At 45.6% G+C, this 27,750-nt stretch overlaps 1 protein-coding gene across 1 annotated transcript; it reads left to right on the forward strand.

Moving 5' to 3' along the window:
• Positions 1-115: 115 nt before the first annotated feature.
• Pdcd4 (Programmed cell death 4) lies at positions 116-27,750 on the forward strand. The gene is made up of 10 exons (XM_077687792.1): positions 116-916; positions 1,369-1,481; positions 1,712-1,825; positions 9,453-9,674; positions 15,357-15,454; positions 15,536-15,650; positions 20,615-20,722; positions 25,737-25,847; positions 26,785-26,924; positions 27,410-27,750. Exons 1-10 carry the CDS (start codon positions 628-630, stop codon positions 27,468-27,470), a joined length of 1,371 nt encoding a protein of 456 aa, XP_077543918.1. The 5' UTR covers positions 116-627; the 3' UTR covers positions 27,471-27,750.

Raw genomic sequence — 27,750 nt, forward strand, 5'->3', positions numbered from 1 at the left:
ATTTGCATGTTTGCGCCCGAAAGGTCGCGCCGATCACGCCGGCGGCGTGGCTTCGACACCACGGCAAATACAGCGGCCGACAGGTCTGTACGCTCTTGCGAGGCGATTACACAAGTTTAGCTGCCTTAATGGCGCGTTAAATGCGCCAAAGCGTGTTTTCAAACTGTGCTGAGCGCTACAATATGTTTGTAAACAAGCGAACGCTGCCCGCCACGTGAGGGAAGAAGCAGAGGCACAAAATGCGGTGCGTGGGGTGCGCGCGCTTGTGACGACTCCGGTTGCAGACGCGGATCAAAGCGCAGAAAAGCATGCGCTTAAGTTGATTGCAAGTGCGGAATTGCGAGCAACTCTCTTTCACCGAGCCAACTCTAGCAACTTTGCAACTTTTCCATCGCGCATTATTCCGCCGCCTATCGATTCTTCTCCTGCTGCTCTCGGTTTTTCTCTCCCGCATCGGGTTTTGGTAAGGCATAAGGCTGGCTGCTGCTCGTGTTAGGTGTCCGAGGGAACTTGCAAGTGCTTGTTAAGAAGTTGCGTCGCTTTTTCGAAATATTTGACTAGAGGGAGAGACAACATTCAGAACCATTAGCTAACGGTCTTGGTTTCAGTCTGAGACAAAGGAGTGCCATGTCGAACGGAGGCGAAATTTTCACCAACCAAGTCGTCCCCCGTGAGCATGAGGCTCCACTGTTGATCGTTGAAGATGGGGAGTCCGTCGCTTCTGCCGAGATGGACAGCGACGCCAAAAGCCCCTTCGTCGATGGACGCATTAAGAAGAAGGCCAAGAGGCCCTCCAAGCTGATTGCGTCTGGGGACGCGAGTCCGGTCCTGCCTGCAGCCACCAGAACGCACCCCCAGTACCGCAAGAACAGCCGAAGGCCTAGGAATGGCCACGGCCGGGGCCAGCCCAAGAAAGGTAAAAATGCATTCGAGCGGCAGCGTGACAGCTCAAATGAAGCCGGCTTGCACGCAGTATGTGACGGCGGCTTGTCGAAATTGCTGCCTTTTGCTTGCATCTGCGTTGTAAATACAAATATGGCGGCTACGCAGACCGCGTTTTTGTTTTTGTTTGCCTGCAGTAGACTGATGCGCGTTCGTGAGTTCTGCCTCAGCGGGAGTTTTTGTTGTCTGGTACTGCACGTTCCCACTGTGGTAGGTGGAAAAAGCAACGCTTAGTGCATCAAGCAACGTTTATTTTGCTGTTTTATTTGTTTAAAGTGCTGCACAATATAGCAGTGTTTTGTGTAGCGTCTGGTGCAGTGCAAGTCGTTGAGAACTGCATTGCTAGGTCTTGTTAGAGGCTGGTGAGACCATAATACATTTTCCTTTCTGCATGTAATTAATAGGCACTATTCCTTCGGATTTCAGGCGGCGCCGGCGGAAAGGGAACTTGGGGCAAGCCTGGAAGCGAACTTTCGCTCGAAGACGATGATATCTCGGCTGCGGACATCCGCGACCCGAATTACGACTCCGACAATCAGGTGATGCATTGCAGCAGGCAGATTAAACCGCAGTGGGCTTCCCAATTCCAAACGTGACACTTCGTTCGAAATTTGGCGACCACGTGTGCCGCAAAGAACAGCAAGACACTTTTGCTGGCCCATCAGTGCCTTGCTGACCTTGCTTGTGGCGTGTAATCGTTCTGTGGTCACTGTGCTCTTGTTGAATTTTGTTTATTGTACAGTGAACTCGGGCTTCAACTTTTTTTCAGGAGAACTTCGAATTTGAGTCTATAACTCCTGAGCTTACGGAGGATGAGTTTGACACAACGGTGAACCCATGTTTGTTGGAGTACTTCGAGCATGGAGACACTAATGAAGTTGTGGTGAGTGTTTCGAATAGCAAGTTTAGCAAACCTTTTAGCACCTATTTTAAGGTCTCGGTGTTGGCATGATGTTGCGGAGGTAGTCTTTCACTACCTCACTCTCTCTCACTCCATGTGTAATCAGCTTTAAATTTCAAAGTTTAGTTTTGGGGTTCTCATAATGTGCATTTTGGTGTAAGGCAAAGTTTAAAAATCTTCAGGGCGTGAAAATAGAGGAAGTAATGTGGGTTTACTTGTAGAGGTAATGCCTTTTTTTTTTTTTTTTTTTTCCTGTAAATGGGATTGCAAATTGGTTTTGCTAGTTTAACCTTCAGGTTTCAAAGCTATTAAAGTTTGGGCTCTGCACTTAACATTTAGGGTCATTGTTACTTTGGTTGTCGCCCTTGTTGCTCATAAATGCCTTGATACACCCAAGCGATTGTACTCGGTAGCCGCCAAGCTGATACGAGCTATCTGTAGTAAGACATGCCACCAGTGGCCTTCACATTTAACTTGAATGCATTCAAACCCAACATAATTGGCGTGTATGGCGTCTTGTGAGCCAAAAGGACACTAATGGCTTGAACTAATCCAGGGCTTGCTATCGGGGTGCCTCAAGAGGCCTTTATCAGCTTTTGAATCTTATTTTTTCACCCCATGCATTTTATCAGCCAATAAGGCAAGATTTTCTAGGCATTTTTACATGCACACACACAAAATACTATAGCTATGCTCTCTCTGGACCATCCATATGAACTGCGTACTCGCAACGAATTGAAGCTTTGGCTTCTTGCACGGCTTGTGTTCCCATCCAGGGTGTTCAGTACCCTGTCAGATTTATTGTGCTTCACATGTGCTAGGCGTGTTCACTTACACAGTTTTTAATTTTTTTATATATAAAAGACAAAATTGGATTAGTTTTGTGAAAGTTTTCTACTGCTAAGCGCTTCCACTTAACTCTTTCGGGACCGCTCCATAGGCCATCGATCACATATGATCGATGGTTTCACGAGCCTGCAGAATACAAATTTTCGCTCAATGGAACACCTAGCGACATCTAGGAGATAGTTTGAAAACTATAGTTTTCTCTTTTATGAAGTTTCTTTTTTTATCGCCAGGCGGCAACGCATCAGATATTTTATTCTGACGGGCAGTGGTTTCAAATGTAAACAAACATGGCGTCATACTCGCGCGAGCGCGATAAGAAATCCGCCTCATCTCGTCTCGCATATCTTCGCCTTCTACTGTGGATTTTAATGATGAGAGTGGCAGTGAAGAGTCGGAATGCGGCTTTAGAGATCGGATTTCAGCTCGAGTGAGGATTCAGGTGTCGATCAGCCTGGAACGTCAAATCGCGCTCAAAGGTGGGTGTTGGTTTCGGTTTCAATTGTCTCTGGAGTAGGTATGTGCGCTTGAAATATGTTCTGGCTGGTTTATATTTGTTCGCTAGGGTGTGAACTACCTATGGTGGTGATCTCCTGCCACCATCTCAGACAGGGATCAAGTTTTCGCCGAGACGAAATCCCGGCGTGTACCTGGGCGACGACGTAGCCATGGCCCTAGTGCCAAAGAGATCACGCACAAAACAAAAAACCAGTTACCCCTAGCCGCATCAAACTTTCACGATGAAGAAACAAAGCATTGTGTTAGATTTTGTATATCCTTAGATTTTGTATATCCTGAAATAATTTTATTCTTTTTTAATATTTTTATATTTACGCTTTTTTCTATCTTTTTCTGTAGTTTTTTTACAAAGTTCTTACTTTAAGATTTTTTCATGGTTCTATCGTCAGTGTTGAAGTAAAACTTGGTATTGTATGTCAAAGAACATATAATTAGCTGCATTTTGGTATATGCTAAGGTAGGATGGCGCAGTTGCTTTATGTAATAAAAAATTTGTAGCGAGACCTCACTTTTTCATCACTTTTTCGGGCGGTCCCGAAAGAGTTAAAGTAATCTGACACAGTAGCTTAAAGGGGCCATGAAGACAAAATATAACTTCAGTTCATTAAAAAGACCATTTTGTCCCGACAATGATGATACCAGTCTTATTGCAAACTTCAAACAAATAATGGAGGTAGTAAAGAAAACGTGTGAAGCAGTGGCTTCTCCCTAGGCATTTTCCAGCAAATTTTCTACAATGTCACAGAATCTTGTTTGTGCAATTGGTGGCCACTGACCTAAACGATCGCTAAGACACGTGACTGGGCTATTGTAGTGGGGCCTCTAGTTGCATTTGATATTATCACTTGAATGCGAAATTCGAAAGTTTTAGTTCGCAGCACTTTGGTGCCCGGTACAAGGGTTTGGCGGTGAAGGCGAAGGCGGTGTCTGCGTAACTGAGTGAGCGAACAAGACACCCCAGGCAGAAAAAGAAAACGGAGGAGCATCGTCTGGCGAAAGTGTGACGGGGAGGACTGCACGCGCTGCTAAGGCATCGTCTCCCGGCGCGCCGCCACCACGGCTCAGTATGTCTCGCTGCCTGCCCCTCAAACTTTCGGCGTACACTCCTTCGTTTGTGGCTTGTCCAAACCACGTGACATTTGCACAAGAGGTTCAAGCACGATTGCAACAACATGTTCGGCGGCAGTAAAGTGCTGCGAGATAACGGCAGCATAGTGCGCAGCGGTGTGCGTTCACTGATCACACGCTGAGACACAGTAGATATGCACCATGACCGAGAAGGCTGCAATTTGCGCTGTGCACAAATTCGCGCTAGGGAGTGTAGTAATCGTCAGTTCATTTTTTCAGTACTTGCGGGTTTTTTTTTTTTTTTTTTTTTTTTTTTTGTAAGTCTTGTGTGGCTGGAATGGAGCAGACTAAGGTTTTGAAGCTTAGTTGCTTCAAATTTAACAAAGTTGTATTTTGGCTTTGGGGCCCCTTTACTGCAAGTGTCACTGAAAGTTAGGAAATTGGGAATTTTATGTAGGGGGGGTGTTTGCAACATTATTTTTTTGGGAGTTGCTGCAGATTACAGATGCTTTGTGAAAATTTACTTTTGAAAAGACTGCATGTTACACTAGACTACTACTCAGCAGTCATATCTATACATAGGTACTGAAGATGATGCTCTTGTCTCATGGTTCATGCCCCTCAGCTACACTGGTGTGTGAAATGCCATCAATCCGGATGTCATTGGACTCGAATGTGAATGTTGTGCTGATCCACTGGGATTTTTAGGGCATTCAGTTCAAATGTGCTTCATTTGAACTAATGCCCACCACAGATTACATTCAACATCTCCGAATGCCTAGTGCTTCGTTCAATTGATTTTTCCTGAACTTAAAATACTCTTCCAAAAATTACTGATATACTCTCTGTCCCAGCAAGCGTAGAGCAAATGCTTTGGAAGTGATTCGCAATTTGTGAAAGAAAAATTGCATTCACAAGTAATTTTAAATATGCATAGTGCATGTTCCTATTGTGAAGAATAACCTATGATTGGAGCTGTACTGTTCGAAAATGGAACTTGACGGCAGCTGCGCCACTACAGAGTACCAAGTAAATGTCAAAGCTGTCTACTGCCATCAAAATTGTAGTGGAGCACGGTGGATTCTGAATGGAATTTGAGAGGTAAATGATGTTTGGTTCCAATGCATTTGAAACGCCAGTGGAGCTCAGGTATAAGAGTAGGTGTTTACTGCAGTGAAGCAAGTGTGGGCTGGCAATTCAAGCATGACAACGATTTACCTGCGAGTTGTCATTTTTTTTTTTTTTTTTAAGTTCAGAACTTTCACGTGTTGGAATGGTTGGTGCATATGCTAAAACAAGCAGCATAAATTACATAACAGCGGAAATAACATCAGACGTGTGTGTGTGTGTGTGTGTGTGTGTGTGTGTGTGTGTGTGTGTGTGTGTGTGTGTGTGTGTGTGTGTGTGTGTGTGTGTGTGTGCATCTCATCTTGTTGTATTTCCAAATTTCTGTATTGTACTTTATTTTGGTTTTTATGCTGTTTATTCTACAGAGTGTGTTGCGGGTAAGGATTTTGCCGTTTATTTCTATTTGCACAGCTTATGACTCTGGTTTCTACCTTCCTTTACATATTGTTTTTACAGTGGTTGTTTGGAGGATCTGTGAATATTCAGTTACATTAAATAGCTGATTGACATCGCCTATTCATTATTCACTTTGGCTGCAATTCAAGCATTTGAGACTTCTGAATATTCAAAGCTCCCAAATACTTCGGCCCAAATGCTGTGCAAAAATACCTTCCGGAAATGTAAAAAAAAACCATTAGGCCGCAACGCCTGCAACTACAGTATAAGCAGAGTTCTAGAGTTCCATGCCTCGTGCTTAAAACGGAACAGCTCGATCGAACGGTGCACTTCCAACAAGAAGAATTGTGCTAAGTATTCTCGGTGAGGGAACGTTTGCCTTGCGGCACACTTTGCATGCAGATGATTGTGTATATCGGTGCAGGACTCTGAAAACAGCTTACCACGTCCTTTTCCGTTTGCAGCTGATCAAGTTATAAGTGCTATTCATCCTGACCTCTAAACCAAAAGCCTTGCAGGCCAAATGTGCAGGAATGCAGAGGCTATACCAAAAGAGCTTTTCCTACTCGGTAATCTTCGCGTCTGGTCCTGGCTGTAATAGATGTGTAGCCTAGTACACGAGGCTTGCCGAGTCATAGATGAACTGTATCAGGTTAGCTTTGGGATCGGAGAAAAAACAGTTGTCCACCTTTCCCAATGAACACCTTAAAGGGACACTGAAGTGAATTTGTCAAGTTCCCGTTTTTGCTTGCACTGCGTAGACTGGCTCAAATTTGCACACTTTTCATCGTTTATCCGGTTGACAAATTGGTAATTATTTTACAAAGCGCAAAAGAAGAAAAACTACCATGCGCGGTTTGCGGCGGCCGCACCAACTAAGGCTGTGACGTTGGGAGGAGGGGGCACCGTGATTGGACGATGCCCAAGGTTAGCAATCAAACAAGTTTCGGTTTCGGTTCTGTAAAACACAACCAATGGCGTTGTTGGATGGGCATTCTCAATATCTCAGTAATCATCGTACCGCGCTTCTGCCATGTTGTCGGCTGTAAAATGCATAAGATAAGCCTCCCAGGACGGCTTGGAATCGTAGCATTCACTAGCCGAGCCCTACGCAGTGCATGAACGCCCTCCGCGTCCCCGCAGACGCTCAAATGCCATGCGCTTTTCCCCTATATTTGGAGCTTGCCTCACTCATGCCTGTATCGTAAAAAGCGTGTTCGCTCCAGGCCAAGGGTCTGTTGATTCTGGCCTGTGCCCACTGCCCGCAAGCAGTCTATGCTTATGGCAACAGCACGCCAACGAGAACTCGCTAGCGCGCCAGTGCCAGCCTGCGCGCGTTCTGTGAACTAGTTCGTGGAGCAATGAACGTTGCGGCCCAAAAAAGGTGAACGCAGTATAGAAAACATCGGCGAAAAACGAAAAAGTGAAGTTATAAAAAAAAAAGCACGTACCTGAGGGGATTCGAACTTTTGATTCGCAAAACACTTGCGCTGTGCATACCTAGCGCTCCAAAGCACTCGGCCACGGGCGAGCGCTGCCGACCTTGGAAATATAAGGTATATAATGTATAACCAGTTTACACTTTTATTTAGTTTTAGCATTCCAAGCAGCTTAGGTGACTATTTGTTGTTTTGCGCTCGTGCAGTAAGCATCCCCCAAGTTTCCACAATATCTCACGTCTAGCACTTGCATTTCTTAGACGGAAAAGCGTTCGCAGATGCGTAGTCGTGCTGCCGGCCGCTGTGCTTGTTCGCCCAGCGCAAAAAAGTGCTTCCTGCACCCTAGTTTTATGCTGTACGGTAAAAATATCAGTTGATTTTATTTCCTTAGTACCTATATTGACTTCGCTGACTCTTCTCCCGCCTTCAAGAGCCCTTATATTTTCCTACTGGCGTACCAGTCAGCGAAGCGTCGCATGTGCGCTTGTGTGAAGCGACCTTGACTTGGAGCTAGATACAGTGTACAAACTAACCAAGTAAAGAAAGGCACATTCTTCCATTCACAAACGTGTCCTGGCTTCGTTTCAACTGAGCGAACGAATTGCGGCGACCCGTCGGCGGCCGACTGACTCTGTCTGAAGGCCGGGGAGCTGTGCAGTAGCGCAGCCAATTGCGAGCTCGGCTCCTCCCGACGTCACACGAAAATGCCACAGAAAATGGGCGAGCGTAAAGAGAAGAGGACAGCATTTTTTAATTAATTTTTCTACTAAATAAAGTCGCGTAAACGCGCCCAGAGTGGTCGAAACATGGCCTGGGGACTCCAGACTACAATTTGCGCTAGTAATCCCGCAATGTTTACATATCACTTCAGTGTCCCTTTAAAAAGCACTTGGGTTGTCTTTGTCAGCAAAAATTACAAGCCCAGTAATTGGTTTTACTGAGGTCTAAACACGCTTTTCTTCAGTTGAAGGTTCAAGTAGAACAAATATTCTATTTTATTCAAGCAAAGTTGTCATTTGCTTTGAACGCAGTTTGGACCTAAAATTCACTACTCAGCCATGCTTAGTTATTCCTGGATTTTATTTTTGTTTGCACTTGACTACTAGCCAGAGTTTTGGAAACGCTGTGCCTGTTTTGCTAGCTTGCTTTTCCTTGGCCATCCTGTGCCAAAGCTGCTCCTGAAAGTGGCGTCCACATAATTGTGCTGCCAGATTTACCTGAACCCAAGAGGACGTTGTGAGGTGTCCTGTTATATTATAAATAGCTGCAAAATATTCAGTACCAGTCATGTTAAATGGTAGCTAAGGATAGTTAGGATAGAAGGAAGTGTGAACACTGGCTAGTCGAGGTCTGCCTGAGGTGGTGCTGCTGTGGGCAGCATCGCTGTGCTTACAGTCTTAGTGCTGGTGGGTTTTCTTTTGTTTTTAAGTCGTGCAGACACTGCAACAATTACTTGTTTTAAAGTTCATGTTTGATTTTGTCGGCTTTCAATAACCTGCGCATCCTGGTTACTGCAAGAGCCACATATTATACAGGCCTGCATAAATACAATGAGAAATTTGATAATGTTAGAAAAAAAAAGGCAAAAATAATCCCCGTGGTACCGTATAGACTTTTCGAGGGCCTGTATTATGATCGAGAGGCCACCAAGCAAGAGGCCACTGGCAAGGTGCTGGCATGCAGCCTTTGCTCGCACAGATCAGTCTGAGGTTGAGGAGGGGCAGTGCATGCAAGGGCCTTTTGTGCAGGCTGTCTGCTAGATGTAGGCAATTTGTAACTGTGGTAGTGTGAGCAGGAAGCAATTTGCTGCAACCATTGCCCACTTCCAAAGGTCCTATGCTGCTTCACCAAAATGGTTTTGATCCACATAAAACACGAGGAGCTAATTTGACCTGCTAAAATGTGAATCTCAAAGAAAAAAGAAATGTGGTTTCTTGCTGTAGTTCGGGGATTTTCTAAACGTGGGGTAAAACACTTGTAAGCATATGTCTTGTGTGTGTGCACGCGTGCGGGGAACCTGACAGTTTAAATTATGTGTCGGCAATTGGTTATTGTGAGTCTGACATAGGCTTTACTCTAGAAATCTGCTCCAAAACTCGCCCTTTTAGTGATTCCCTGCTTCCTTAGCTGCTCTGAAGTGCGCTTTACCCTTGAACTGGCCGACAATCTGCACATCTTGCACCATACTTGGCCTCTCACTCTCCCCGTGGCAGTTGTCCCTGGAGGAGTTCAACCTGCGCAAGATTCGCCCCAACCTGGTGCAACAGGCCATTACGCTGGCCATGGAGCGCAAACCGTCGCACCGGGAGATGACTTCCGTGCTGCTGTCCGACATGTATGGTCGGATCCTGCAAGAGCCGGACTTTGAGAAGGGCTTCCAGCTGCTGCTCAAGAGCTTGCCGGACCTGGTGCTCGACACCCCGGATGCCACCACGGTGAGGGGCCACCGGAGGCCGCTATACTCGCCAGGGTCGTTGCCAGTGGTAGCACCAAATATGGAACAGCAGTGCAACACAGAGACAGCACACGCCATCACCCGTTGCACAGGGGGATACCATTAACAATAAATCAATCAATCATTTGCAACACAATGACTGACAGGCACCCCTGCGAGGTGCTTGCACATGTCAAAAGAAGCCCCCTCCTGCAACTACTCATGTTAGCCCATGATAGAAGTAATTGAAGTGCAAGAACTGGCGTCCAGCAAAAGAACTTCTCCCTTGCCATGATTAATCGTCGGATGTGGCAGGCGGTGTGGAAGAGCTAACATGGTGGGGTTTTAGGATTTTGTGCTACGGCCTTAAGGAGTGTCTATTATTTCTTCTCCATCCCAGCTTTACAAACAGCACAATGAACCTGATAAAATTTGAATAAACATTTAGAATAAAATGTATTCACTAGATATCATTAGATTTGTTGTGTGCTAGGGGCTAAAGCTATAGTTTTATGCTGTGTAATGGTATACGAAGTAAAACGAGCTGAGCTGTGCTATTATTTATTTATTTATTTATTTATTTAAATACCTTAAGAGCCCAGAGGGCATTACATCAGGGGGGATACATAAGGGATACATACAGGAGGTTACATACAGGAGGATACATACAGGAGGTTACATAAGGGGGGATGCATACAGGAGGTTACTAAAGCATCAGTAAAACAACATGTCAGGGAGTAATACTAGTAATCAAACTGACGAATAGCACAAGCAACATTGCTAATAACACAGTAAGTAATAAACACAGTAAGCAGTCCGCCATAACAGGAAACATATTTCAAGAATAGCAATAAACATTCTCTACGCATGCGTTACACATTATTGTCAATGGTGGCTACAAAGTATTTTCAACTTCTAAATAAGTAAGTACTGAAGATTGGAAAAGGGAGGGTTCAGTAATAGCGACGATGTTTGAGGGCAGTGCGTTCCACTCGTTTATGGATAACAGTAGAGGTGAAAATTGATATTTCTTAGTGCGTGAGTGTATAGGATTGACCTTATGTGCATGATCTACGCGATCAGAAACGTAGGGAGCCGGGTGAATGAATGATCGGGAAAATGATGAGTCACTATGATACAAACTATGGAAAAAACAAAGGCGGAACAACTTTCTGCGCGTGGCAAGCAATGGAAGGTTCAGAGAATGCTTAAGAAATGTTACACTTTCGTGGCGAGAATGACAGGAGGTGATAAACTGAGCTGCTTTATTTTGCACCGATTCTAGCATATCAGATAATATTGCCGTATGTGGATGCCAGATGGTTGACGCATACTAGTGAAGGCCTTATCAGAGATTGGTATGCGTGAAGTTTAGTTTCCGAGTTTGCGTACCTCAGGCGGCGTTTCAAAAGACCGAGTTTTTTTAATGATTTGCTGGTGATGTATTCGACGTGACTGTTCCAGGTTAAATCAGAACTAAAGAAAATTCCGAGGTATTTTGTCGATGAAACGGTCTCAATTACGGTATTGTTGACTGTGTATTTGTCGGATGCTGAGGGGTTGGCTACGGAAGTAAATCTAATGTGTTTTCAGCGTTCTTTTCAGCGTTGATGTGCATCTGCCACAAGTTGCACCACTCTGTTAGTTTGAACAAATCTGATTGTAGGATTCTAATGTCATTCGGTTCGGTAATCTCCTTATATATAACGCAGTCATCTGCGAATAAGCGTAGGGAAGAAACAATATTAGATCCAATGTCATTAATGTAAACTAAAAATAATAACGGTCCGAGCACGGAGCCCTGGGAGACTCCAGACTTTACCACGCACTTTCTGGAAATTATGTTGTTAAGTTTTACTGACTGCGACCGGTTACAGAGGAACTCTTGAATCAGTTGGGTTGTTTTCTGATCAAGCTGGAGGTTGCGGACTTTGGTTAGTAATCGGTTATGTTGGACGCGATCAAAAGCCTTTGAAAGGTCGATAAAAATAGCATCTGTTGGAGCAGAGTTATGCATGGATTTGTGCAAGTCTGTCAACAATTCGAATAGTTGGGTGTTGCAAGAGCGTTTTTCCCGAAAACCATGTTGATTTTGGATGAGAATGTTGTTTCTGTTCAAATGAGAAATAATTTTGGAGTAAATAATATGTTCTAATAGCTTGCAAGAAATACAGGTTAGAGAGATAGGACGGTAGTTGTTGGGACATGACTTTTGGCCGGATTTAAATATGGGTTTAACAAAGGCATATTTCCAGTCTTCCGGTACACATCCGGTCTTCCGGTACGATTGCTGAAAAATAAGCGACAATAAGTACGCTGATGTGTGGCAGGTTAATTTTAGGAGTTTGGCACTAATGCCGTCGGGCCCCGGGCTAGTCTTACAAGGAAGTCGTTGTATAGCTCGTGCAACACCATTTTCAGTTATTGTAATTGATGAAAAAAGGTCGTGAATGCTAGGTTGTGACAGTGCCAGTGAATCGAGAGGAAGTTCTTCCGTGAACACCGACGCAAAATGCTCGTTGAAGCATTCAGCGCTTTCCTCTAGCGACAGAGCTTTGCCTTGATCACTCAGTAGAGTTGACTCAGAAAGGTCGGCTGCAGGGTTCACCACTCGCCAGAATTTCTGGGGGTCAGTTTTCAAAAGGTTAGGTAAAGTGCAGTTAAAATATTTATCCTTTGCCTCTTTTATTGAGGCGTCAGCTTGTTTTGAAAGATTTTTATAGTTAAGCCAATCTTCCGGATCATTAGTTCTTGTAGCCTTTTTAAAAGCTCGTTTCTTCCTATTTAAGCATCTTTTTACATCGTGTGTGAACCACGGGTCGTTTGTTTTAGTGCTGATTGTTAGTTTCGGGACGCAGCATTCTTCTATTTTTTTTAGTGTGTCACGGAATTGAAGCCAATTTTCGTTGGTAGTGCGTTGTTCAAAACTTTACTCAAATATGGGTATAAAGTTATCTAGCATACGGTTCATCTTATTGATGTCAGCACATGCGTAATTCAATAACTGCTTGGTTATCTTTGATTTGTCGGCACGTGGTAGAGATAGTGAACAGTGGACAACTCTATGGTCGCTAATTTCGTCAAGCACGTGGGTAAAAGCTTTCTGAGAATTGTTTGTGAACAGCAAATCTAAAATGTTATCGCCACGTGTGGGTTCTGTTACTAACTGGGTCATGAGATGGACGTGTGTCAAATGTAGAAAACGCAAGCATTCGTGACGGTGCGAGCTGTCACTGCTGACAGAAGACGACCAATCTATGCCAGGGTAGTTGAAGTCACCGCCCAGAACAAAAACAGAATTTGGATAATGGGTGTGTACATACTCAAGTGAATCATTCAACAAGTCGACAAACTCTGGACCGCAATCGGAGGGTCGGTAGCAGGCACCGATAATGACAGTGATGTGAGCTGACTGCGCAGTAACCCAAATTACTTCGATGGACGAGTCGTAGGCGATAACTGATGGTTGGAATTCTTGTTTAACAGCTATGATTACTCCTCCTCCTTTAGATACCGATCTATCTTTGCGGAAAGCTGTAAACTGTGCAGGAAAGTTAAGTTCAGAGTTCGAAATGTCGGCCGACAGCCGCGTTTCCGTACCGATCAAAATGTCGGCGGAACATGTGTACAAGAGAGAATTTAGGTTGTCTAGCATATTTAGAATGCTTCTGAAATTTATTAGGAGCAACGTTACTGCGGTGGAGTTCCGATTAGAAGAGGCAGATTGTCAATCGGCGGGAGGTTCGTGTGATGAGGCTACATTAGAGGAACTGTCTAGGGGTTTCATCGGGTGGGGAGGGAATTCCTGTCTGGTAGTTACTTCGACAACGCTATCGGTGACAAAATTGTATCGAAAAACGCGGTCCCAAATGTACAAACAGTTGAAGCGAAGCGAATAACGCTCGTTTCCTTTGCGCTTAAGCTTTGCAAAATCCCTCAACCGTTTACGGGCCATCTGCACCTTCGGCGAAAAGTCTTCGTCAATCCAAACCTTGGGTTAATCTAAGTCCTTTAGTTTCGGGGCATTGCGCAAGACCTCCGTCGGTCAATCAAAATCCGGGCGCCGCTTACCGGCGCGATGGGCGCGTTCGATGTCACCAACTTCTACCTCAAGGTGCGCGGGAAAAAAATTCTTTAACAATTTTTTCTGTTTCCTCGTAGTCCTCTTTGTCGGTCTCGGGGAGGCCTTTAACGATGAGGTTGTTCCTCCTCATCCTGTTATTCATGTCGTCGACAACATCAACAAGATCTTCATTTACTTTTGATATGCTTGATTTTACTTCACGAACTGAATCGCCTACATCTTCGCACTTTGACTCAATTTGCGACATTTTTTGCAGACGTGTCTCAATTTCATGAATCTTAGTATTAATGCTTGCGATGTCTTGTTTTATTTCTGTCAGTGTAGCTGTAGTTTCTCCATGAAAATCTTTCATCAAAGCTAGAACGTCATCGATCTTAGGACCAGGGTTTGCTTCCACGTCGCCAGCGCAGAGTAGGAGCAGCGAAAGGCATGTGCTTACCAACAAAGCGCATGGTCTCGGGCTAACAAAGCGGAGCAAGTTACATGCGCCATTGAAGCGAGCTCTAGGGTAACCTGTGTGCTCACGACAAGACACAAACGACCCAATCCGTGCCCGATATGTAGACACGTCTATACCCATATCAGTGCTCAGGATACAAAACACAACTAGGGATAGTGGGGATCAGCGGCCAACAGTATGCAAAAAATACAGTTCTAAAAATAAAGGGCAAGGCTAAATGCCTACCTAGAACAATCAAAACGACGACTTAGCCATGGCTGCTGCAGGCCGCAAATCCCAAGGAAGAGCTGTGGGCAGCGTCTTTATGTAGTATCCGGTGGCGCTACATTCGTTGTGACGTCAGCGGGCGGATGACGTCATTCTTGAACGGTGACAGCGCAGAAAGGATGAAGCACAGTGCCAATCTTCGGTGACGGTGTGCGACCAAGAAGCAAAAAGGAGCACGAGGCAGGAACCTAGAACAATCAATACGACGACTTAGCCATGGCTGCTGCAGGCCGCAAATCCCGCAAATGTAGCCAGAAACAAGGATGTGGCATTTAGTGAAGCCCCTCCCACTCTGACTGTTCCCCTAGCAGTGACAAGGGCGGGTGGTAAAGAAACTGTGGGCTTGCTCAGTGGGAATTGCAGTGGCAAAGCATTCATAACCAAAATATAGAACGTCCACAGTGTTTGCTTTTCGCTATTTTGCAGGGGTGTATGGAATTGGCCTTAGTTTATTAATAGGTGTTTTGTGGCATTAAATTGTTTAGGAAATCATTTGTTTGGCCAATTGCACTTGCCTTTCCCTTCAGATTTATTTGACCAGCTCCATTATTGCTTCCCCCCGTTCTGAGAATGTTGAACATGGTGCCTTCCACAACTTCAGCTTGTACCTGTTTTTTTGTGCTTGAGCACGTGACCGAGTTCCTGTTCCGCCCTGCGTTTAAATGATGATGATGAATAAACTTTATTGAAGACTAGGTGCTGATGTTAGGGCACCCGCCCGGTGGGAGGCTTTATTAGTCCGGGATGCCTTGGGCTATGCTGGCCATCCGTGCCCTCTCCACCAATCATCGCTGGTGTGGAAGGTTGGAGCTGGTCAGCAGCTCCACCCACTGCTCATAATAATAATAAAAAAAGAAAAATCTCCATCGCAGGTTCTTGGCAATTTCCTGGCGCGTGCTGTGGCTGATGACTGTGTCCCGCCCAAGTACGTTCAGCTGAACATGGAGGAGACCGACTGTGCACTGTCCATGTATGTAGTGTAACCCTTTCCCCTTGGGAAGCTGGGAGGAGTGCCGACTACATGTGGCTGCCCTTGCTTTGCACCACACAGGCAGACCCTGCAACATGCCAGCACTCTGTTGAGCATGAAACATGGACTCGTTCGCTTGGACAATGTCTGGGGCATGGGCGGCGGCATGCGTCCGGTCAAATATCTTGTCAAGAAGGTGCGTAACCACTGCCTCTGGAGTAGTCTTGTCTGCCTAATTAATGTGAACGTTGTGCCTGATTGGATGTTCTTTGATCTTGATCGGGATCTTGTGGACTAATAGCTTAGCTTTATTCAGTGTAGCTGGCTGCTTCGTTTCAGTTCCTCTTTTTTGATTATCAAGGTTAAATTAGCATAAGCTTCAGGTGCAGTTGCAATTCAAATTAGCATTGGAGGGCTCTGTTGCATCATCCCTCCTGTCCGAAGCTCTAAGAACTTTGTCATCTTTAAAGTCAGGAATGCTTGCATGTTATGAGTGGACTTTTTTTTTTTTTTCTCTCTCTCTCTCTGGTTTATTGTAACAAATGTAGCTTCATGAATGGCATGCTTTAAACAACGGCATACTCCTAGGTATGCATCTGGCACTGCACGTAAAGTGTACGTGCCTAGCGACTAGTAGAAATGAGAAATTCCGAGGGGAAATGGCAAATTATTAAGAATTGTCGGGTATATTTAAGAAGAAAAAGTGCATACAGTCTCCAGTGGATACTTACGTATAGTTTGCACATGTGCGAGCCTTTGTATACCTCAATTTGCAGTATTCATTGTTCTAAATCATTTCAAATAACGATTAATAAAGAAACGAAGAGGTAACTTTGCTAAGCACACATGATTACATATTTGTCGTAGCTGTGCAAGAAAGCCGTGCAAGAAAGCCTGTAGCTAGCTGTGTTTTGCGGAACATATTGGCACCGCTTGCTTGCGGTGCAGCTGTGCATGGCCTTTAAAGGAGCCATGAAGAGAAAACACAAGTTTGGTTCATTCAAAAGATTGTCTCGTTAGAATCATACTGACACCACTTTTAACGTAAACTTCGCTCAAATAAGCTACATAATTAGGAAAAACGGGAATGGTCATGCGACCCACCAGCTCATTTCCCGCAACAGAACCTATGATGTCACATGAGCTAAGCTCTGCGATTGGCGGAGGCTGGCAGAAGCAGACGCCAATTAGGTAGAGCTTACAAACTAGACGAACGAGCGATTTGCGCTTAAATTTAGGGCACATTCTTTACAAAGCAATAAGAATGATGGGACAAACAGTGGAAGTTACGAAAGCACATGTAAACATAGAAGTACTGATGCGTTCTGCTGTTCGTACTGCGCACAGCATGCTTGGTTTAGCTGCACAGCACTACGGGGCTTTGGGTTGTCTCAGACGACACTGGCCGATTGACGCAAGCAACGGTGTCTTACATGACCCCATTTGTCGAGCGAGCACTGTTTCAGGGAACGAATATTTTCTCCCAGAACAAAAACAAGCCAGGTTTAAATGCGGGCAAAAACAAACCAAACACTTGCCACGGTATGGTGGCGCCATCTAGGTTACGAAACGTAAAGAAACGTGGGAACAAACCAACACCGCTGTACAGGGTGGAGACAACCTTTGAACGGTCCCATGCCGCCGCAATTGGGCCAACGGGCTCAACGCGTTATTCTTTTCGTTTCCCACGAGACCTGGCAACGCGAAACAGACAATATGATTCAAACTTCTTCAGTAAACCGCGTTGCGGCGATAATTTTAGCGCGGTTTTGACACAATGACTTGCTTCGACGGCGAGCGAGCAACCGAAAATGGCGGCGCCAGCGTATACGTGTCTCTACCCTGTACGGCGGATGCGTGAATGAAGGTACTCTAGGCTGCAGAGCGGTCGGTTCCTGTGATGTCATTTGGGACCACGAAAACGCACGATTGAGCGGGAAAATCAAAATTTTAACCTAAATTGTTTAATTTCTCAGCGAATAAAGCACCGTTTGTATCCGGACAAGCGCTGGGGGCACTATAAAACACGAAATCTTTCGAATAAAACCAACTTGCATTTTCTCTTCATGGCTCCTTTAAACAGCAAGTGTGAGCTTCGGAAAAAGCATAACTGCGCATGTAGGAAAACTCCATATTAGCAAGCCGGATATTCTTCCATGATGGGTGCTGTCAGCCAGAAGACTGAATTCCAACTTGAAAAACTGCTGCCGCGAAGTGCATTTCGCTAAGGAGAGAAAAATAGCATGTGATGTCGTAGTAAAGAAGTGCATCAATTGTGCTGACAAATATTTGAAGCAAAGACCCTGCCAGCAAAAGTGGTGCCTTTATGTTTGAAACAAATTCACAGCTTCTAGCTAATCGCTGTTTTTCTGCTGCTGTTATGGTCCGTACGAGTCAAATTTTTTTGTTGCCATTGAATTGCACTTCAAGGAAATGCATCGATTCAAGTAGTGCTTGCATGACATTTCAAATTATTCAAAATTAATTGCTGGAAAAAACTGCACAAAGCAGCTCATTGCCTGTTCCACCACTGTTTAATAACTTGAGAAAAAAACAGGAAAGTTCTCCCAAGCACTGAAAGCAAGTTCGCACTTTAGAATAATTTGTGCTATTGTAATTGTTTTGCTCTTTGAAATGTCTTCTGTGTAGTCTGCAAGGCACCATTTGCTATATTTTGCAACTTTTTCATTGTTGAGGGAATTTTAACTTGAAGGCCAACTGCACTCAAAATTTCAACCTCTCGAAAACGTTATTGCCATGTAGTCTGCCTAAAAAAACGGCAAGATGCAAAATATGACAGCTGAATTACGTGTGTCTACGGTGCAAACTACCATAAAAAATCGGAGATTTTGAAACCGAAATTGGCGAGAGCATGGCCATTACAGTCACGCGCAAGTGGCGTTCCAGCCGGCCAAGCCCGCAAGTGAGTGGCGGCTGGCCGGCTGGGGCAAACCTGCGCACAGCGCTTCGCCCTCGCCGCAGTCCTAGAAGCGCCTAGTGGAGCTCGGCCACTTGGCTGGCCATAGGAAAGAGCGCAGTTCCGGCCGCATTGTCACTTCTGCTTCATGGCTATTTGCACAATCCGCTAACAGGTGCATCATCGCCTGCGATGGAGCTATTTTAAAGGTTTCTAACTAATTAACAATGCATTTCATGGGGCTGCCACTTATGTACTACAGTTTACGCCCGTTACAACGGACCCTCTGAATCCGGAAAAAAACGTCCGCTGTACGCGAAGTATGCAGTATCCAACACGGGGGGGGTATGAGCCCTAAAGTGGGTACTTTGACCGATATTGCATATGCATAGTACATACACTTTGTTCTTTCTACACGCCTGCAGCACCTCTGCACAGTGTTCCCGTGAGGGCAAAGAATCGCGTAAACACCGTTTCCAAAGCTTAGCACCGGCACTTGGAAAAGGCCTAGCACATGTGGTCAAGCGTGTACAGACGCATGATAAGCTGAGCAAATAAAGCAAGAATATAACTAGGCGCAATTATTAAGCAGCTATAAAACATCAGGCGTGGCCATCAGCATTAGCTAGGCTCTTTTAAATGCCCTCACGACGAGCCAGGTTTTCCCGAAACCGTTTGTCAACAAATCGGATCGCTGCCTAACGTTCCCTCAAGGCAGCTTACATTTTTAGCGATTTTAGTCTGGTCATTGAAACAGCTGTAATGAAATAATCTGATGACGGACAGCTGTAAAATCGAAAGTTAGACCAGTTGGACTGCGCACGGTTACCGGCAGATTGCACACAACGGATGGGGAACAACCCCCCTACTTGAGGCATTTCTTACCTTTTTCACCGGACGGAACGGGAACGATGCATGCGTGGGAATAATAAAACCCGAACTTCACTCAACCCGAGTTTATTACATAAAAAGACTGACGAGGGCAGACTCGCCTCCGAGTGCACCACTTCGAGTATTCGATAGCCCACTTTTCAATCTCACCGGAGTCGCGTTATCGGCAGCGGCCTTGTTCTTGACGGTAGAGCGGACCGTCTGCTTAGCCAGGCCTGTACTTCTAGCCATGTCGGCAGTTTTTCACCCATGTTCAACAGCGTTAATTACGCTTAATTTATCCGACAGTGAAATCAGCTACCCTGCCGCTGATGCCGCTGGTCGCACAAATAAAAGCCACTGGCACTGGCTTGGCTTGGCTGCGCCAACGACCTGGCTGCCAGCAATGTTGCCAGACATAACAGTTTTCTTGCCAAAATAAACAAAGAAAAAGCACATCGGGTGCCGGCCCCGCGGAAGTCCGCTATAAACATTCATTCGAAACAATTTTCGCCTAATATTTAGTCTGTTGTAGCCGATAGTCTGCTCTAGCCGGGTCCGTTATGAGCGGAGTGGACTCCATTTATAATGCATGGGGACCAGACAAACCAACAGAAATGGTCTGTTGTAACCGAAAGTCCATTGTTGCCGGATCCGCTGTAACGAGCGTAGACTGTAGTTGGTTTGGTGGTACGTACTCCGTTCAAGTAAATTTGGCCGAGGCGAAAGTTGAGTGCAGGTGGCCTTTAAACTGCCCAGGGATAAGTTAGGGAAAAGAAAAGTCGGGGTGTGTGGTTGTTGTGCTTCAAATTGAATGGGATGTTAATGTAAATTTTACTCTGCAATTTTAGGACACCAAGATTGCTAGCCACGAGCTATTATTGCATTTGTAATGAGTGGCGTATTCTGCAAAGAGCCATGTACGAGCCCAAGTGCCTAAGTAAGTTATTGATTGCACTTTTCTAGAACTCGAGGCTGAAGAAAAATGGAGAAAGGCCATGGGATGCTTCGTAGCACAGAGCCACAGCCGTTCTTCATAACAGGCAAACAAAATGTTCACATCAGGAGATGCCTTCTTTGATTGAAGAATTTAAAGCAGGCACTCTGGGGTTCATCTTACATTTACCACAGGCGTTTGCTTCAGCGTGGGTGTGCTTTCCGTCAGTGAGGGCACCTAGTCAGTATGGTGGGCACAGTTAGACATGTCAAGGTCCCAGAATGCTGAGCTTATCGTAACGCACTCTTGTCAGGACCTGACGAGAAGTCTTGACAGTGAAAGCCAGGTGTTTAGTGCGTTTGGTGTGAGCAGCTCTTGTGAGTGCCGATTTGAAATTCACTTAGCTGCGGGTCTTTGGTGGGCCACTCTTTTGCAGATTCAAATGTTGCTCAAGGAATATTTGTGCTCTGGTGATGTCAATGAAGCGATACGCTGCTTGCAAGACTTGGAGGTGCCGCACTTCCACCATGAGCTGGTTTACGAGGTGAGCTGAGCAGCCTTCTTTTGTGGGGGAAAGTAGCATGGCACATCTGACTGGAATTAGTTGATTTGATTTTTCAGTTCAATTGGGCTTCCCCGATGGGGCCCAGTCAATTAAAACCTGCCACAGTTGCGCTGTGGCTGAAGCATTGGGCTGCCAGGCACAAGGTTGCTGCTTCTATTCTTGCCCATGGTTGCTGTTTTCTTCATAAAGGTGAAAGATGGAAATTCCCATAAGTATAAGAGTTTGGGGCATGTTCAAAGGTCCCCAAATCAGCTGGTCAAAATGCATTAGCCCTCCAGTATGGTGTGTTTCATACATAACTCGTGTCTGACTTTAATGCATGAACTTCAAGTCGAGTTTTTAACCTAATATGTTGCAGCTGTACTTTTGTTTGAGGCAAAATATGAGGCTGCCTGTCAGTACGTGATTTCCGCACGCATCAGTAAAAGCCAGTTGGTCTAAATTTACCGGTAGACTTCCACTTCGGCACAGCCGGAGCCATGGTGCAGCTTTAGCATGTTCGACTTTAAGTTAAACTTTGAACTCAATCGGTTGGGGACCTAATCAGAATAATTTAGTGTTGTGGGAGACAAGGTTCCTCAGCAACCTAGCTCGCGTTTGAGACTACGTCGTAATGCTAGCTCTGCTGAACTGCACCACGGGTTGCTGAATGGTGACCCGTAGTGCACTTGCGGAGTGGCGTTTGATATATCGAATGTGCCCGTGATCGGCAGTTCAGTACACGCGCGTACAACAGCGCTATACTTTTGCGTGGGATTTCCAAGGGGGGCTGTTAAGACTATTTGATATATCCTGGTTCGACTGTATGTGTGCGCAGTTGGCTACTCCTTTCACGTTCTCCTCTAGTTTATGCAGTGGCTGTAGATGGCACCTGATGGCTGTGTGCCATCACCATTAGTTGCTGTGGGCAGGCAATTATCATGGGTAATTGTAGCGTGGTTGATCATGAGCTATGTAATTTCACTGAGCTCACGTGTTGACCAGCTTTTTATAGTTTCGTAACCGAATAATTTGCGTTTTGCTGTGCTGTGATGGTTGAGATGACATCTTGGCTGAGTGGCACTCTGGACCCTAAATAACATTAGACTTCCGCCAATCTGATGAGTTTTTAAAGGAGCCATGAAGAGAAAACACAAGTTTGGTTCATTCAAAAGATTGTCTCGTTAGAATCATACTGACACCACTTTTAACGTAAACTTCGCTCAAATAAGCTACATAATTAGGAAAAACGGGAATGGTCATGCGACCCACCAGCTCATTTCCCGCAACAGAACCTATGATGTCACATGAGCTAAGCTCTGCGATTGGCGGAGGCTGGCAGAAGCAGACGCCAATTAGGTAGAGCTTACAAACTAGACGAACGAGCGATTTGCGCTTAAATTTAGGGCACATTCTTTACAAAGCAATAAGAATGATGGGACAAACAGTGGAAGTTACGAAAGCACATGTAAACATAGAAGTACTGATGCATTCTGCTGTTCGTACTGCGCGCAGCATGCTTGGTTTAGCTGCACAGCACTACGGTTCTTGGGGTTGTCTCAGACGACACTGGCCGATTGACGCAAGCAACGGTGTCTTACGTGACCCCATTTGTCGAGCGAGCGCTGTTTCAGGGAACGAATATTTTCTCCCAGAACAAAAACAAGCCAGGTTTCAATGCGGGCAAAAACAAACCAAACGCTTGCCACGGTATGGTGGCGCCATCTAGGTTACGGAACGTAAAGAAACGCGGGAACAAACCAACACCGCTGTACAGGGTGGAGACAACCTTTGAACGGTCCCGTGCCGCCGCAATTGGGCCAACGGTCTCAACGCGTTATTCTTTTCGTTTCCCACGAGACCTAGCAACGCGAAACAGACAATATGATTTAAACTTCTTCAGTAAACCGCGTTGCGGCGATAATTTTAACGCGGTTTTGACACAATGACTTGCTTCGGCGGCGAGCGAGCAACCGAAAATGGCGGCGCCAGCGTATACGTGTCTCTACCCTGTACGGCGGATGCGTGAATGAAGGTACTCTAGGCTGCAGAGCGGTCGGTTCCTGTGATGTCACTTGGGACCACGAAAACGCACGATTGAGCGGGAAAATCAAAATTTTAACCTAAATTGTTTAATTTCTCAGTGAATAAAGCACCGTTTGTATCCGGACAAGCACTGGGGGCACTATGAAACACGAAATCTTTCGAATAAAACCAACTTGCATTTTCTCTTCATGGCTCCTTTAAAGGAAGTAAAAGAAATTCGTTGTCATGTTTTATTGGCATGGCTGACAAGTATAAAATAATGCATTAGAGTGTAAACTAGTTGTACATAAAAAAAGTGGGCAAGTGTGGCTGTCTGACATATTGTAATTGTTCTTGTTTGCTTTCTGAATGCAATCATTGTAAAACAACTTATTCCATTCCTTTTAGTGCAGATTTGCTATCAAATGTTTATTTTGGAACTCCCATATGGAGAAATACAGTCGAATCCCGCTACAACGAAACTGACGGGACGTGCAAAAAATTTCGTTGAAGCGAAACCTGCCCCAACACAGCACGGAAGGGCAATAAAAATAGCACGGTATATTTCCGCATCATTGGCAGCATAATACAATGTTTATAAAAAAGAGTGACGCGCAGTAACGTCGTGTTTAGTCAGATAACAAACATACCAATCGTTATCTGTTTTTTTTTTTACCAGCACCCGAAGAGCGCGATACTGAGGAGAAGGGGAGAGGTGAAGAAATGCAGGCGCAAAGCGTATTGCTGTACAACTAGGCGTTTCCGCCGAGCTGATTACTTGCAGATACCGTAAAAACCCGCGTATAATACGAACCCGCGTATAATACGAGGTGTAATTCGGGGACATCAAAATCAGAAAAAAAGTTTTCATCTGCATAAAATACGAGGTAAAGAGCCCAGAAAACATTTATTTGCACTGCAGTTACCCTTAAGTCATTGTCAGTTTTCGCTGGCACTGTCTCCCGACGTCCATTCAGTCATCGTCAGGTTCACTGCCGCTGTCTCCTGAAGTCACCTTGTTGGAAATGTCTTCCCACAGAAAGTGGTCCTCGGCGCCATCAAGGGCTGGCCTACGCATCCGCGATCCAGACACAAAGCACCGCTGGAAAAGCCCGCGTCAGCCATCCGGTAGCTGTCACTTACGGGTCTCCTGACCTCATCCACTCCTCGTAGCACGACCTGATGCAGTCTTTGAAAAGCTTGTTAATGCAAACGTCTAGCGGTTGCAGCTGGGATGTCATTCCTCCTGGAATGACAATGAGTTCGGTGCGGGGTTCGCACAACAACTTCTTCACGGAATCGGCCAGGTGGCAGCGAAAGGCGTCCAACATGAGCACTGACGGGAACCCCCAACAGTGCTCCCGGCCGCCGACACCAGACAGACTTTATCCAGTCAAGCACCAGTTGCTTTTATCCACCCGTGAATGCTGCCTTCGGTGACGCCGAATTGCCGTCCTGCGGCGCAATTCCTGATGGTCTCGGCACATAAAATAACTTTTCTTTTAATTGCTGCTGAATACTGCCTTCGTGCACCCGACATCGTGATAGACTTGCGGTGAACGTGCCGATCCTTTGCGTGGTCAAAACAATCCAAATGGCGCCGGCTGAGAGAAGCAGCGGCGAGCTAACGCCACCGCAAGATGGCCCACACTCCGCTGAAACCGAAACGGAAAGTGCTAATTTTCGGCTGAAAACTTTGGGATCCACATATAATACGAAGCACAAATTTTACATAGTAAAATTTGGAAAAAAAACCTCGTATTATATGCGGGTTTTTACGGTAGCTGCTACGCGTTTGGAAGCCCCCCTCTCGCTTGTGGCAGGAACGGCGCCGTTATCTTAATTATCCTCCGACTAGGCACCGCAGCAACTGACCTTGGCAGGCAAGCCGCGCGCGCTTGCATTTATTGCGATCGCCAGCTCGCGACTAAGATAGGATGACGCGGGTTCAAGACTAAACACAAAAACATTATTTTTGCTCTTGACTTTGAAGAATTGTAGCAGGAAAAGTGCAAGGGCAGCTGCTTACAACACATACATGACGACGCTGCGCGAGCAGCCATGCCAGCAGCAGATCACATTCGCGCGATTTCAACTGGATACGGGTTGGCTATAGCTCCAGCTTGGCGAACCTGGCTTGCGCCCATGGCGCCTCGTGTAAAGACGGCCCGCCGCATCGTTATCACCATCACACAATGGCGTCCACCTATGAGTTTTTTTTTTGTTTTGGGTGGCAGTGTGGGCGCACCGCGCATGTTTTCGGTGAAACTAAGTGTCCTGAATGGATAAAAAGTTACAGATAGCTGGCGCTATGCTTATTTTATTGTAAAATAATTGTTCACACCCAGCCCAAATCATCAAAAATTTCGTTGAAGCGAAAGCAAGCCAGACAAATCATTCGTAGTGGCGAGGACTTTGTTGCATTGACTTCTATGGCTAGCTGACGGGGACTTGGAAATATTTCGTTGAAGCGGACTTCGTTGTAGCGGGATTAGACTGTACTCCTTCTCAAGGCATCAAAGGGGTCGAATGTCTTCAGCATTGCTTCATTCACTTATTGGCATTTCGAGAGAGTGCCGTTAAGCAACGTTGTGCTGTAGCATTACATCGGCAGTCGAGTTGAATGATACTCTCTGGCGGATATTTGGTGGAATGCTAGTGGAGCACGGGTATAAGCTATTCTGATAATGGGTTAGGAACTTCTGTCACGTTTTGCTGTTTGATTTCTTGTAGGGAGGAGAGTTTTGTAATATGATGTAATAAAAATCTTTAGCCAGTAGACGTTATGTGGCTTTTTAGTAGATCTTAAAGGCAAATGTTAAAAATGGGCTGGGCAACGGTAGGCTTATGACGCTCGCATTAATGAATTTTCTCTACACGTCACGAGTAATTAGTTTGGTAAAATAAATTGTTTGCTGAAAACTGTTCTTGCAGTATATGACTTGTTACACAAGGGCTCGTTGAAGAGGCAGCGTTTGGTGTCTTGCAGGCTGTGGTGATGGTGATAGAAGATATGGGTGATATGGCCATGGAGCTCATGTGCAAGTTGCTGCGAGCACTGGATGAAAGCGTGATTGTTACTCCCGAGCAGATGAAACGGGTAAGTGTTGCTCGCATCAGGTGCAGCTGTTAAGAACTTGGGCGAGGACTGTAGCCACAAAAGCGTCTACATAATGTCCTCTATGCCTACCAAAGAGTGAAAGTTCTCTGGAATAGTGGTAAAGGAAGGGCGCTGACTTGAGTAGATGTGGTCACAGCGTAGATTAGGCTGCCGGCATACTCCTTGACGGCATCACCTCCGCACAGTGGTGGTTTTTGTTTTGACGCTGATAACGCACTCCGTATCGCATCATGCCCTTATCATTTGCTTTGAGTGTGCAAACAATGTGTGCCAGCATGCTATCACTGATTGCATGTTGTTGAAAACATGCGTGACCTTCTCCGTGGCTCACTTCTTTTTTCTATGTGTGAACATTTCTTAGTTCAAACGTTCTTCCTTAGGAAATTTTGACTGCGCAATAAGTAGCTGTGAGCATTTTGCTGTGTACGGCTGGCCGGCATAGCAAACAAAGTAATTTCCAAGATTGGTGCTGTTGACGATGCACTCGTATCAACGGCTCGGCTGGGACAGAGCCAGGCCTATGGGTTTTGTCAGTGCCTTCTATGCTGTCTCCCTGGCAGAAATCTGTTTTCTTTATGAGGGTCTACACCCTTTGTGCACCAGTGATAGCTGTGCTTTCCAAATAGTCGAGAGATATGTAGTGGCCACGTGCCGCTTTTGTAAGAAAAGGTGAAGCATGTGCCTCTTGCACCCATGAGGGTGGAAGTGTGCCCCAGTGGGGACATCTTTCTGCCTCCCGGTGAGCAGCGAAGGTTGTCGCCCAGTACTTCTTCAAGCATGAGGGCATACCCGCCAAAGAAACCCGAGCTGCTAAATCAGGGCCTAGCCGTCATTATTACTCCCGCCAAAGTAAATCTGGGGAAAGCCTGAAATTAGCGGAGCGTATGCAGTGTGTACAAAGGAACTTCCGTTTCAGGGCTTTGACAGGGTTTTCCAGGAAATGCCCGATATCTGCATTGATGTGCCTCCTGCGTATACTGTGTTAGAGAAGTTTATTGGCAAGTGTTCCGGCATGGGCTTCTTGTCTCCCGAGATTGCCAAGACCATGCCCAGCAGGTGGGTGGCAGTTTCTTTTTTGTACAGCAGGCTTCGGTTGAGACGAACCCGGTTAACGCGAACTCCATGGCTAAGGTGAACAGCACTCTTGCTCTCTTGTGTACCGTCCACAGTGCACAGAACCTCCTCTTAAAAGATGAATTTCTGACAATATGAACAAATTTTCAGTTTCTTTAAAATGAATACGGTCTGCTCAGTGTACAGAGAATATTGTGTCGGCTTTCAGAATGTCCTGGTGGACACGGCACCCCGGTAGTCTCAATTAATGCCTGTGCTTCAGGCATTAATTGCTGTGCTGGCATCGTTGGAGTAGCACCAGATAATTTAGAACCACCATGGTGGTCCTTGTGTTGCGAATGCCTTGTGAGCCACCCCCAAACATTGTGTGTGCATACTGGTCTGCTCCAAGAGAAAGCATTATCTTGAAGGCCTCCATGCAGTTGAATTGAGTGTGCATTTAATGTCTTGGCCTTGTTCCTTTTCAGGGGACGTAAACGATTCGTTTCGGAGGGTGACGGGGGTCGCCTTAAAGAGGATGCTTACTGAGGGGCCCAAGGTCCTGATCTGCAGTGTACAATCCCCCCTCTGAAAATTGTTCTTCCTCTTTTTTTTTTTTTTTTTCTTTTTTTTTTTTTTTTTTTTTTTTTTTCTTTTTTTTCGCATTTTGATTTGCCACCAGCTAGAGGTGTGTAGAAACCATGTCATGGCACCATTCTTCATACACGGCTGTGTTCGGCAACACTCGTTATTGGATCGGCTTTTGTGCCATGTTGTACCCTCTGTACCTGCAGACGTTTTTCATTAAACGTCTACCAAGTCACCCAAA

The sequence above is a fragment of the Haemaphysalis longicornis genome, unplaced genomic scaffold, assembly GCF_048455015.1.
Source record: "Haemaphysalis longicornis isolate Haplotype H1 unplaced genomic scaffold, Haemaphysalis longicornis Haplotype H1 scaffold_1, whole genome shotgun sequence".
Classification (NCBI taxonomy): Eukaryota; Metazoa; Arthropoda; class Arachnida; order Ixodida; family Ixodidae; genus Haemaphysalis; species Haemaphysalis longicornis.